Source organism: Lytechinus variegatus, chromosome 3 (genome assembly GCF_018143015.1).
Source record: "Lytechinus variegatus isolate NC3 chromosome 3, Lvar_3.0, whole genome shotgun sequence".
Classification (NCBI taxonomy): domain Eukaryota; kingdom Metazoa; phylum Echinodermata; class Echinoidea; order Temnopleuroida; family Toxopneustidae; genus Lytechinus; species Lytechinus variegatus.
In genome coordinates, this window is record NC_054742.1 from 24,534,485 (window position 1) to 24,547,325 (window position 12,841).

General features: G+C 33.5%; 1 protein-coding gene across 1 annotated transcript in view; it reads right to left on the bottom strand.

Moving 5' to 3' along the window:
* Nucleotides 1-8,374: 8,374 nt before the first annotated feature.
* Nucleotides 8,375-12,841, bottom strand: part of LOC121410583 (receptor-type tyrosine-protein phosphatase delta-like) — an 86,581-nt gene continuing 82,114 nt past the window's right edge. Inside the window, exons 28-29 of the mRNA XM_041602763.1 lie at nt 11,589-11,724; nt 8,375-11,092 (exon numbers count right to left, since the gene is read on the bottom strand). Of these exons, the coding sequence (XP_041458697.1) occupies nt 10,109-11,092; nt 11,589-11,724 (1,120 nt within the window). The 3' untranslated portion in view covers nt 8,375-10,108. The remainder of the gene's footprint in view (nt 11,093-11,588; nt 11,725-12,841) is intronic.

Consider the following 12,841-nt stretch of genomic DNA (forward strand, 5'->3'; position numbering starts at 1 on the left):
TATTTTATGAATGAGAACTCGATGTATGGAAGCTCATTGCAACATGCATAAATGCTTGTACAGTGAATACCATTTATATGTCAGTATTAAAACAAATTATATTTTATTGATGGAATACAATTCTAGTTATACTGCATGATTTATGCTGCATTATGTTTATTATAAATTTCATTTTTGCATAATTATACATTTTCTGAAAATGAGCCCATATTCACTTTGATATAGTATTGTAGTATATTTGAGTTTACTCTGCTTTTTTTCCTAGTGTCTTGGTTTCCAATAAATTTCCTTCCAGGAAAACTGAAGTATTTTGGAATAATTTGTTTGTTATTCCATGAAATCTCATCGTGATTCGAATATCTAGAGAATAATTGTGGAATAAAACCAAAAGTGCAATCTGCTAATATACAGGTACTTTGATATACTGCATGAAATTTATTAAACAACACTCAAAAGAAATTGAAATAGCTATTTCCTCAGTGGTGTCGTGAATAATTGTGAATTTAACAAGATTAAAAGAAAAAGATTGAAAGCAGATAGTTGGATGAAGGATAAGAGTGAAACTGGATGAGAGATAGGGCCGATGAATAGCAGAGTCTGGATGAATAACAGCCAAAATACAGGATCAGAGAATATCAAAAAATCTTTCAATCTTTTTTCAACGAACAGTAGAATCTGTTTTAAAGGGCATCTCATTTCGTGGGAAAGATGAAAACAATAACTTAAGGTTTCGGTTCCTTCATGTTATTTCAGGAAGAATATTACATTCAAAGGAGCATTCCTCTGCAAAGCATTGTCTTTGACATACAATCATACCTAGGCTATGATCCAAAATAAAAATGTGTTGACCAATATTTTGATGTAGTGCCATTCATGCTTTTCTGTGTGCAGTACCTCTGACTCTTAACAGACTTTAATAAATCCTCTTGTAATTTTGGTGCATAGCCTACACTGTATTTTCCCTTTTTTATTTTATCAACTCGTATCAATCATCCATAGGCAAGTCATTGCAATGGTCAATCTCATGACAAGAAATGATCAGTCTTAAGCATCTCTTTTTAAAGGCTGCATTTACTTCTCCTTTCAATGGCATGTCTGAAAAATGATTATTGTGTACTTGTAGTTGTACTGTAAAATAAAGAGAGGACCATAGAATATCAAAACAAGGTGTGCTTCTTTCAATGTGCAGAAGAGTACTAACACCTGCTTTTAAAGACCACATCCATCTCTTATCTATTTAGAAACCTTTTTACAAATTGTCTACTCTTCTAATGATTAATGTTATTATGTTGTCCTGTCTAGTATACTGATTATCTTGCATGAGTTTCAGGTCACATGACCGAGGTCAAAGACCATTTATGATAAATGAACATTTACTTTGTTTTTTTGCTATTAACATTGTGAAATCTTAACCAAGGTTAAATTTTTGAAATGTCACAACTTTGAAAGCATATAGATCTAGTTCATGAAACTTGGACATAATGTTCAATTGTCTTGCATGAGTTTTATGTTACATGTTTAAGGTCAAAGGTCATTTTTAGAGTCAATGAACTTTAACCATGTTGGGGGTATTTTTTGAAATATCAGCTTGAAAGTGAATGGATCTAATGCATGAAACTCAGACTCGGGTTATCGAGTCACACTGATCATTTTGCACAATTTACAGATCAAAGGTCATTCAGGCCCAATAAACTTAGTATTTTTTATCATCACATGTAATGATGTATGGTGTTTTTGTGAATGAGTTATTCATCTTGGTTGTTTTCAAAGTAAGCTCTGCTGCTGTATTGAATCACCTTCAAAATGCTTTAACTTATTTCTATTCCATTTTTTAAAATGAATTTTGTTCGGTTTGCTCTTTAATTCACATTGACGTCATATCAGTACATAAAACCCATCCAAGAGAATTCATTATGTCTTACCATTTAAAGCAGAAGTATTACAAATCATTTTTATAAAAGATGTATTTTTCTGATTTTCTTTGTCACTTACATTATTATATTATAAGAGAAGAAATGTGTTTAAAATCAGAGTACTTCTTTTGTTGTTTGATTTTAGTCAAGAAAGTTTGAATCTAGGATAGATTATATTGGGTAGGAAACTATGTATTAAAAATTTTGTAAAGTACGATTCCTTACATTCCTGTATTATAAACACATTTATTTAGAAAGATTAGTTCATCCACTTCTGTGATTGCAAGAAAATCATCATGTATACGAATCAATGCTGCATGTTTTTCTGTCAATGTTTACGATATCTAATGCGCTTGCCAAAATAAATTTTTGAAATAAACAAATGAACAATTAAAATGTATTTATGAAATTCAGAATCCCACCTTGATTAATTACAAGTTAGTCCATATGTGTAGTCCATTCAAGTTGCCATGAATTCTTGGAAATTTGTACTCATAGCGGTGGCAGTTTGGTATTATACAGTGCGTATCAAAAAAAAAAGTTTGCACTTTGAAAAAGCTCTGGGAATTAAAAAATATATAACATGTGGGTAATTTTTTCACATATAATTTTGGGTTAGGGTCTCATCTATCCAATGAAAGTAAAAGTTTTGACAGAATGTTAAACTTGAGTGAGCACTGTCCATTTTTGTAAAGCTCCCAGAAATCTGTTTGCGCAGAAATGCTAGTTTTCACGCAGAGTCAAGGGGAAAGGGCGAAATCAAACTTACCCTTCGATACATTTTTCCTACATTTCACTTGCACTTTTAGTCAATTAAGATAAAACAGATACATTCAAGCATTTTTAAACAAATTTTGCCACCCAAATTGAAATTTCAACACTTAGTAAGCACAACTTTTACCCTTTTTGTGCCAGCTGGATCTGAGGACATAACTAAATCTGAACAAAAGTTTACATCAGACATCTCCAGCACTTTTTCACTAAGTTTTTACTATTTAAAGTGGGTTGACATTTAATTTTTCATATAATACTTGTTTCTCCACACTTTTCCCAAGCTTGACAATGATTAACAAAATAAAAATCAAGCCTTATTCATTTTATGTAAATCACAGCTCAGTGTAAATAAATATCGTCTTGATGGCCTTGGTGTGTGGGGGAGTTGGGCAGGGCGCAATGCACTTTTCGAAATGTATTGGGCAAGGAAACAAGTTAAAAGAGGTCAAAGATATCTTTAAACCAATTTTGCTTGCTAAATTATACGTGTTCTTCATAATAAAGGTTTACTTTTATTCGCATAGCTATTTCAAAGTTCTGCGCAAATCATTTTTCACTAACTTTTCAAAAATAAGTGGTGCTCACTCAAGCGGAAATATTTTTCAATAGTTATATCGTCATTTGCTTGAATGGATCTGTACCAATGATAAAATGGGGAAAAATCTTCAGGATATTACAAATGTATAATTTTACAGGATTTCTTCAAAGTGTAAACTTTTTTTTTGATACGCACTGTATTTCCTGTGTAGAGTAGAACAGCTATGTTGAACTTTAAGCAAAATATTTACAAAATGCCTTCTAACCCTGAGTGATCAAGTGATTTGAAATAAGAGTGCATTTAAATGTTAAGCTCTCTAAATCAGTGTGTACAGAAAAAAAACATTACTTTAATCACTCTGAATAGTAACAAAATTTCTTATGAACTATGAAGCAATGCTTGTGCCTGCTATTTTAGATATTACATAGTTTATTAAATAAAGATGTCTAGAATATTATAAAATCAGAGCCTTTGTGTTTAATTATGAATGTCAAAATAATGATAGAGAAGATTGAACTTTATTTGTTTAATAAGATAGAGAGAGCAATATAGCTGCTATATTGAATGTAAGCGTGAAATTGCATGAAATGTATTTACACATGATGTATATCTTGAGCTGAGGATACAGACTGCCAATTTAAAGCAACATTTTCAGTTGGAGGATTGTCATGCATAGTAAATCATTAGAAACATTTGATAACTAATTTCTTTTTTTTAGCTTATTTGAAGAGTTTGAATAATTTCTCTCTGTACTGTATTCTGTCATTTGCAAAACTCGTCAATTATTTTTACTGTCAGCAAAATAATGGGGCAAGTGCAAATAGTAGAGGATGATCATAGGATGATAGATTGTAGGATCATTGGATGATGATAAAAGCATCACCTCTCAAAGAAATTATCAAAAAGAATATCAAGCTTTGAAGTATTTTTCTTCATATTCTTGATTTGTGATACTACCAGTTTCCTTTTGTAGACTCTAAAGGAAGACCAATCTAATTCAAATTCAGTCAAATTAAAAAATATCTGTAATTAACTGAATCACGGTTTACACCTGTAAGGTATCCATGGGAAGCCAAATATGACAAATCTGTTTTACAGATGAATGTGAGGAGTAAATGATTTTACGAGAGGATTACAAAATTCAGGCTTGTGCTTTTAGTGGGTGATTTCATGTCCAGTGTTGGTGTTGAGAGCATGGAAAAGGCTGCTGAACCGGACTCAAACACAGAGTCACTGAACTCTACTGCACTCTGCTGCCAATCACCTAAACTTAACATACATTTAAAGAGTCATATTTTATTTTGATCGATTTGATTGTAACTTTGGATTTAATGACTGATTAATTTGATTATCCCTAAGTTTGATTGGTTTGTTGCTCCATTCCTCTCATTTTCCTCTTCAACAAAGTCCTCTTTTCCAGAACTTTGTCTCAAGCAAGATATTGAATAATACAAGGGAATTAAACAAATCAACCTATTCACACAAATTCAATATTTATATACTGTTCCATTTATTTCTCTGTGAAGCATATATAAAGACAGCCACATCGTGCTAAAAAAATGACATTAAATCACATACAATAAATTTAGCAGCCCAATTTACATTATATTTTATGGGCCAGTAAATTTAAATTTGCTCCTTCACAAGACTTTTATCAAGCAAGATAAAATGTAACTTTACAAAGCAACGCTGTTTCAATGTTTTTAATATGGCAAATGTCGTCAAATACCTTATACAATGTTAGGATGAAGGTATTTATATATGCGATGCACACTGATAAGGCATTATCATCAATACATATCTTTCACAAAATTCTTTTAAGTTATTTCATCACATGTCCTCATGATTATAACAACAAGTTTCTCAAGAAATTTATAGAAATATGCTAACAAATATTCACTTTCATCTTGACAAACATGCTTTCATATGATTATTTTGAGGTTGAATTTAATACCCCCCTGATTAATTGCTAGTGACATCCAGATCTTTAAATGTTATTTTCCTTTCACTGGGTGGATTCCTTCCCCCTGCAACCTCTGTTACTTTATCTACTGATCATGTCACAAGAATGTATAGATAGATGCATAGTATTGTTTAACTTAACTATATATTGTTACAAAATATGTTGGATCAAACAGCCTCTTTGTATAATTTTCAATGCCTTCAAAAATATGTAGTATGGCATGTCATCTTCCTTGCACATTGACTGAGGTTAATAAGACTTGGGGCATTTGCAAAATAGTAGAATGAATTACCTCTTGGTCTAATTGCACTTTCTCTAATGTCCGGTTTGTCTCATATCAAATGACTTCAACAAATAGATATATGTAATAACAACTTGGTCTAATAGCCATCAAGATAAACCATTTCATATTATTTCAAGGTAGGCTTTTCCCATTTTGGCTAATATCTACTTGGTCTAACACCATATACTAGTAGTCTATGAATAGATAAATGGTAATAGACCAAGTGGTTAGTAGACAAATTAGAGGAATTTGGGCCTGCTGGGAGAACTGTTTTCAAAACTGAAGTGGCTACCCTGGGTAAACATACCATTATTATTATTACTTACACCAGTTGAAAATCAAAGCACCACACAACTTATGACTGGTCTGCAACCAGATTTTAGAATGAAATGATACCAAATTTGATGAGTACATTGAAATATTGAAGATTCAACTCTCTTAACTTCATATAAACACTTGACTTGCATATTTATATCATCATTTTAGATATAAAAGTAAATCTAATTCCTAATTGTGATATCAAAGCAATCATATGATTAGCTACAATTTGAACATATTTTTTTTATACTTTACTCACACCTGACGGCTTGCAATGTCTAAAGTTTGATTTTTTTTTGGGGGGGGTGCTTTCTTAAAGATACTCTTGAAAAACATTCCGAAATACTGTTTGTTCAAAATTCAAATTACCCACCAGTCGTAAGGTGTGTGGTTTACCAACTAGGAATTAGACCAAGAAGTAGTTGGACCTACAGTAGACAAATCAAAACGTTTAGTCCACACTTCAATAGAATGGAATGGTTTCATTTTTCTCAATACTATTAATGAAACTTGAATGCCCCATAGAATTGATTTCTACTCACTTTATATTTTGTTTTAATTTCTTCATGAATTTAATGTTTTTATACTTTACACTGCAGGAATAGAGCATATGTGTGATCTAAGTTATCAAAGAGTTCATGTTATAATATGAGAATAACATACTATGAGTTTAGACATAGTGATGTCAGACTAACTGAGAATAGACCAATTGGTGTAAGATGACGTGAATATTTATTAAAAACCACCAGGTCTTCGTAGATAAAGCTGATGGTTTATTAAACTGTACAAATATAACTCTGGTTTGGCACCTCAAATCTACAATAAGATTACAAAACTTAGCATCTTATTCTGTACAACACATCGTCTTCTCACGATTATCATTCACAACACAGAGAAGATCATCACTTTGAAATATATTTCTGTACAGCTGCCGTACAAAGAGTCCGCTAATAGCGACTGCGGGTAATTGATAAGGATGAGTTAGGTACATGTAAGCTACTGGCATTGTAAAAAGCACACAATTATATGATTTCATGGAAGCAAATTAGACAAATGAAGCCAAGTGCTTCACATATATACCCAACATAAAGTGAAAATAGCTTTGAAGGTATCAAAGGCATTATGCAGTACATTTATACTGTTCTAAAGAAAATACAACCCTTTTTCATATTTTACATATAGAAGAGTTGCTTTGTTTTGTTAACATGGATAATGACTCATGAGAGGAATAAAACTTACAGACTTTAACAGCTGTTATACATATTTTACTTTACTTTTTTCGGGATAAAATAATATATCTAAAGCCATGGGAATGACACTGAATATTCATAGATTAATAAATATAAACAGGGCACAAATAAGGATGAACACAATCTTCATCAAATCACCAACATATAAAGGTAACATTAAAAACAAATGTGCTACGTAGCCATATTACCCTGTTTAAACAATAAAATGACTTTTAAAAATGGAACCCTGGAATCTGTATTTAAAAAAAGCCATACTACTGGTCATATCATTACATGTGTTGTCTCATACATCCAGGCAAGACAGAAATATATTCAGAGCACATTGACATTTATTTTGGTGATTCTGAGTATAATGAAAGAATACAGTATTAGACACATTCTTAAATCATTAAAGCCTCATCTGAAATAAGTTCAAGTGATAATTCAGAAAAATTGCAATAAATGACAGGTTACAAGCTTATTTTCATAATCATTTGAAATGGTGTATGATTTGCTGAGAGCCTATGCTGATAGAATTCTAGCACTTAAGTTTGATGAGAAGTTTACAAGGTTTGGTCCTTGCTTTATAACAGTTGATTCATAACTTTTATGAAACAGACCTCAATACATGAATCCTACACATCATTGGTTTAGAATGAGAATAATATTAGTAAGATGTGAGGATCTCCTTATTCAAAACAAACTGATAAGTGAGCAAGTGATATGTGTAATTAGAGAACTATAAACCCTTTGTTAAATGATTCCATTAGTATACACATATACGAACATGCCTATAACTAGCATAACCATCTCTGTTCATACATGGTGTAGCAAAGACCAGCAACATATTGGCCCATATTCTTAAGTCAGGTTTGAATTAGACCACGGTCTAACTCTGTGCTAAAATTATGGAAAGCCAAAGTTCAAAAATTATGTTTATATTGTGTATTTCTTATGTGTACTATTTTGTTTCCTTTTCCTTTCATAATGAAGAAAATAATTCAGTTATCATTCCCATACAAATATGAACAATGTGGGTGTCATATGAGTTTCTAATTTGAATGTTTGAAGTTAGGGATTTGTGCTCAAATTGGCTCTCCATAGATAAACCACAACTTTAAAACAGGGTTTAATTTAAACCTGAGTTCAGAATACGGGCCATTGTGTACAATCTCAATAGGATATAAGGAAACAGAATTGTAACAGGCAAAATCATTTTTTCTTCATCTCTCCTGGTTGTGAGCATAGAATATGAGGTCATAACTTTGTCTGGGTAATTTTGGACAAACATTTCTTTAACTTAAGAATGCTGACATGTTGGGCAATGTTGTCTGTTCATGTCTAATGCTAAAACTCTTGGTAATCTTTTTTTTTTTAAAAACCTGCATGCTTTAAACTGTTCTCACCATTGACCTACAATTAAAGTCTAAATCTCTTTGTAGTATTAATGATCTCAAACTAAACTTGCTCTATTGCATTTATATCTCTATTGGAAAAAAAAAGAACATAACTAGTATAATAATGATGTATAAGGGTAATAGTTTTTCAAATACCAACACCTCTTGAATCTATAATAAATCAAATGAAGAAAAAACTGCTTGTTAACAAAGTGCAAACATAGGCAAGAACAAAGGCAAACATAAACATAAAATTATTTACCTTCAAACAAAATTTAGTTGCAAAACAAAGGAGGTAAAGTCATCATGAAATTAACACTATGGCAGAGATGTTATAAGACATTATTAGCAAGTAAGAAAGAAATAGAGTAGCACCAATTTTTTAAATTTCAAAATTAAATAGCATCTATGCTTGAAAATGGCATGGGTAATCGCATTTAAACCATCAAAAGTATTTTACTTGATATTTGACTGATGCCAATGATCTTTGAATAGCTCAGTGTATTATATTCATGTACAAACACAATATTAATGATGTAAACACCATACATTTCTTAAAAACATAATACCAACTAGTAAAATATTTTCAGTGTATTGATTGATTACTCTGCAAATGATTCTCATCATAACTATGATCACATTATTTGAATACCTCCAAATTTCACCATAAGGTTATTCAAATAAACTTACTGGAGCACATTATTATGCCAAATACAATATTTTGAATGTTCTTCAAATATCAGTTCCCCTTTTATCTTCAAAATTAAATTATGGAAATACCCTTTTGTATTCTACTTGGCCAACCTACACAATCTGAGTTAATTTTCCAGTTCCTATAGAACTATAAGTATATCCTCTTTTATACCTACTAGTCTCTCTTCAAGAGCAATAACATATGAATCAAGCAATCCAGAACATGTTACTCAACCTAAATGCATCAACATCCAAGAATGTCATCATTTATAATTTCTATATATTACATCAAGTAAGTCTATACACAAAAGAAATAGAATCAAACGAGCACTTAGTGGGAATGGTACATATTCACAAGCTGGGAAAGCGCTTTGTCCAATATAGTATAGAGCTTGTACAACAGGCTGCATATAGGTAATACTGTATATGACAGAGTTAAGTGTCATTTGCTGGGAAATACCAACAAGGGTATGAAACTGAGAACAAGCCAAACATACACACTTACAGTATAAGGTTGTGAGGCTATACCCTACATACACAAGTGATGACAAGACCTCTTACAAATGTCAGCACCTCTTACATATGTCAGCCAATTATGGTAGTTCTTAGCATGAACTTGCACATATACTGAGGGCATATCCTTTACTTAAATGACAAATCCATCATGTATGTTAAGAAAAACATACCCCTCAGAAACCTTGTGTTGGGTTACTGAGGACATGCTGCATACACACAGTCCACATGATGAAGTGGATAGACCTTACTTTTCATATATGTGGTAGAAATGAGGACATTTAAACAAGAGCCCATTAAGGACTACTTTTAATTGTACAATGAAGTTCACAGTTGGTAATGTGTTAGCACTGACAATGAATTTCCCATTTGGTCTAAGTACAGCTTTGGCTATGATTGAAGGAATCTCTTCAAAGGGGCACCTCTCAAGTGTCACAAAGTCAAGTGATAAAGTCAACTGAAAGCTGAAAGTTAACTGTAAGATGTTCTACGATGATGAATCTGCATTTAAAGGTTCAGTCTCCTGTGCACTGTTTACAGATTCTTGACTGCGATAATGCTTACTCTCCTCACTGAGCTTACTTATGACTTCTGTAGGAAGGTCAAGAGGGGTCACCTCTCCATTGAATTCTGAAATGTTCGTGTCCATGTCTACATCCTGTGGCTCATCATACAGGTCTATAGCACCATTCACATTCAAGTTTACCATCTCACCATTCATGTTCAAGTTGTCCAAATCCTCATTGAGTGTACACTCATTAGCAGGAATGTCATCATCTCCATCATCATCATCACCATCAACATCCATACATTCCCTGTCATCATCGCATAATTGAGAGACCGGCCTGTAAGCTGTTTCCTTTGACTTTCCTCTCAATGCCTTCTCTTCTGTCCCTTCAATGTTCCCATTTGAGACCTCTCCTGATGAGTCATGGATTTCAGATGAGACCAGAGGATCCCCAGAGGTCATGCCCTTCTCATTAACCAATACAAACTCTTCATCACCCGTTGGTGAGTTTGGAGCAGAGTCCTTGGATCTTACATTAATCAGTTCATATACCTCTCCCAGAGATTCGCTTGGAGTGCGGTCACCTGGCGTTGTGGCTAGAGAGCTGCGTCGGGTTACATTGGCATTGGGTGGGTTAAGCGGCTTCCGCTTTTCTGACTTGGTACGCCGATGCCAGAACTTGGAGGGCCTAACATGACGCTGCGGGCCTGCGCTTGTCATGGTCTGACTACGAGTCCGATAAAAACCGTCACTGTCCAATGAGCTATTCCGCACTGAATCTGATAGTCGCATGCTGCCTGGATCTACATGTCCTGGGCTCCTGAGAAAGTTCCATTCTCGTCCATTAGGTGCAGTCGATCCATCCAAGATTCCTCTACGTGATCCCTGACGTCGGAGACTCCTGATCTGAAGCTCTGCCGAATGGCAACTCTGGAGTGCCCTGAAGAGATAATAGTAGTCCTCCTGCAACACAATGCCATAAAAGAGAGAGCACTTGTAAATGAGAGTTAATAGTAACTACCTATTGAAAAATTAGGGAGCACTCTTTTGTCTACAAATAACATGAGAAATGCATTCACTGAACTCTGAATTGCAACAGCATAATCAAACAAGTAACAGTACAACATATCATAAGGAAGATGTCATTCTTAGTTTTATTTGAAATATCAAATCCACTGTACTTGAAGTGTTTATATCAACTTAATCCTCTTAAAATCGTTGTACAAATAACATATTACAATCACTATCATTATCATGATTATACTTGCTTTCATAATGCTTAATCTGTTTCACCTTATTTGATTTCTGTACACATTTTCTTAAGGTCCTCGCCCAATCTATCTGGGACTTAGGGACAAATAATTTGTTTATCAGAAATCTCATGTCACTGTACATCAATGCAGCATAGCTCAAGCAGAGCAATTGTTATTTGTTAAGAACTATCAGTGAAGTTGTCTACCTTTGATGGGATAAGATTAGGTCTCTTTGCTGCATACAGTTTGACTGTCTTATAGATGTCTACTGCTTCTTCATGGACCATCTCTTGATGTAGGGTTGATAGAGCACAGAATGTCCCTGCCTGGCAACCTCCATTCCTGCAAAAGAAAATACACTGAATTTAACAAACAGTTGAGAAGTTTTAGAAAAGACTATTTTAAGGACAAGTGGAACGCCTCTGGCAGTCTCGCCTGCATTACGTGATTTGATATACCAGCAGTGCTGACTTTGAAAACAGCTGTTGAATAATTATTCATAAAAGAAAACACTCATATGATAATAAAATACTATGTCCATTTACCCAACATGACCTTTAAACATGACCATACATGCATGACCTCAGACATGTGCAGAACAACTTAAATATTCCTTATGTCTATGTTTCATAAACTACATGTGTAGATCTACATGTATAAACTTCTAAGTTATGATGCCAATTTAACAAATACACAGCCAAAGTTCATTGACCCTAAATGACCTTTGGATTTGGTCATGTGACCTGAAACAAGCACAAGATATTTTGGGATACATGGTTACTCTTATGTTCCAAATATCTATGAACTAGATCTATAAACTTTTAAAGTTATGATGATAATTCCACAAATACCCCCAACATTATCCAAGTTCGTTGACCCTAAATGACCTTTGACCTTGGTCATGTGACTTGAAAATCGCACAGGATGTTCAGGGATACATGGTTACTCTTATGTCTAAGTTTCATCAACTAGATCCATAAAATTTCAAAGTTATGATGACGATTCCAAAAATACCCACAACATGATCAAAGTTTGTTGACCCTAAGTGACCTTTGACCTTGGTCATGTGACCTGAAACTTACTCAGGATCTTCAATGATACACTATCATCCTTATGTCCAAGTTTCATGAACTAGGTCCATATACTTTTAAGTTATGACAACATTTCAAAAACTTAACCTTGGTTAAGATTTTTATATTTGATTCCCCCAACATGGTCTAAGTTCATTGACCCTAAATTACCTTTGACCTTGGTCATGTGACCTGAAACTCGGGCAGGATGTTCAGTAATACTTGATTACCCTTATGTCCAGGTTTCATGAACTAGGTCCATATACTTTCTAAGTTATGATGACATTTCAAAACTTAACCTTGGTTAAGATTTCAATGTTGACGACGCCGCCATCAGAAAAGCAGCGCCTATAGACTCACTCTGCTATGCAGGTGAGACAAAAATGATT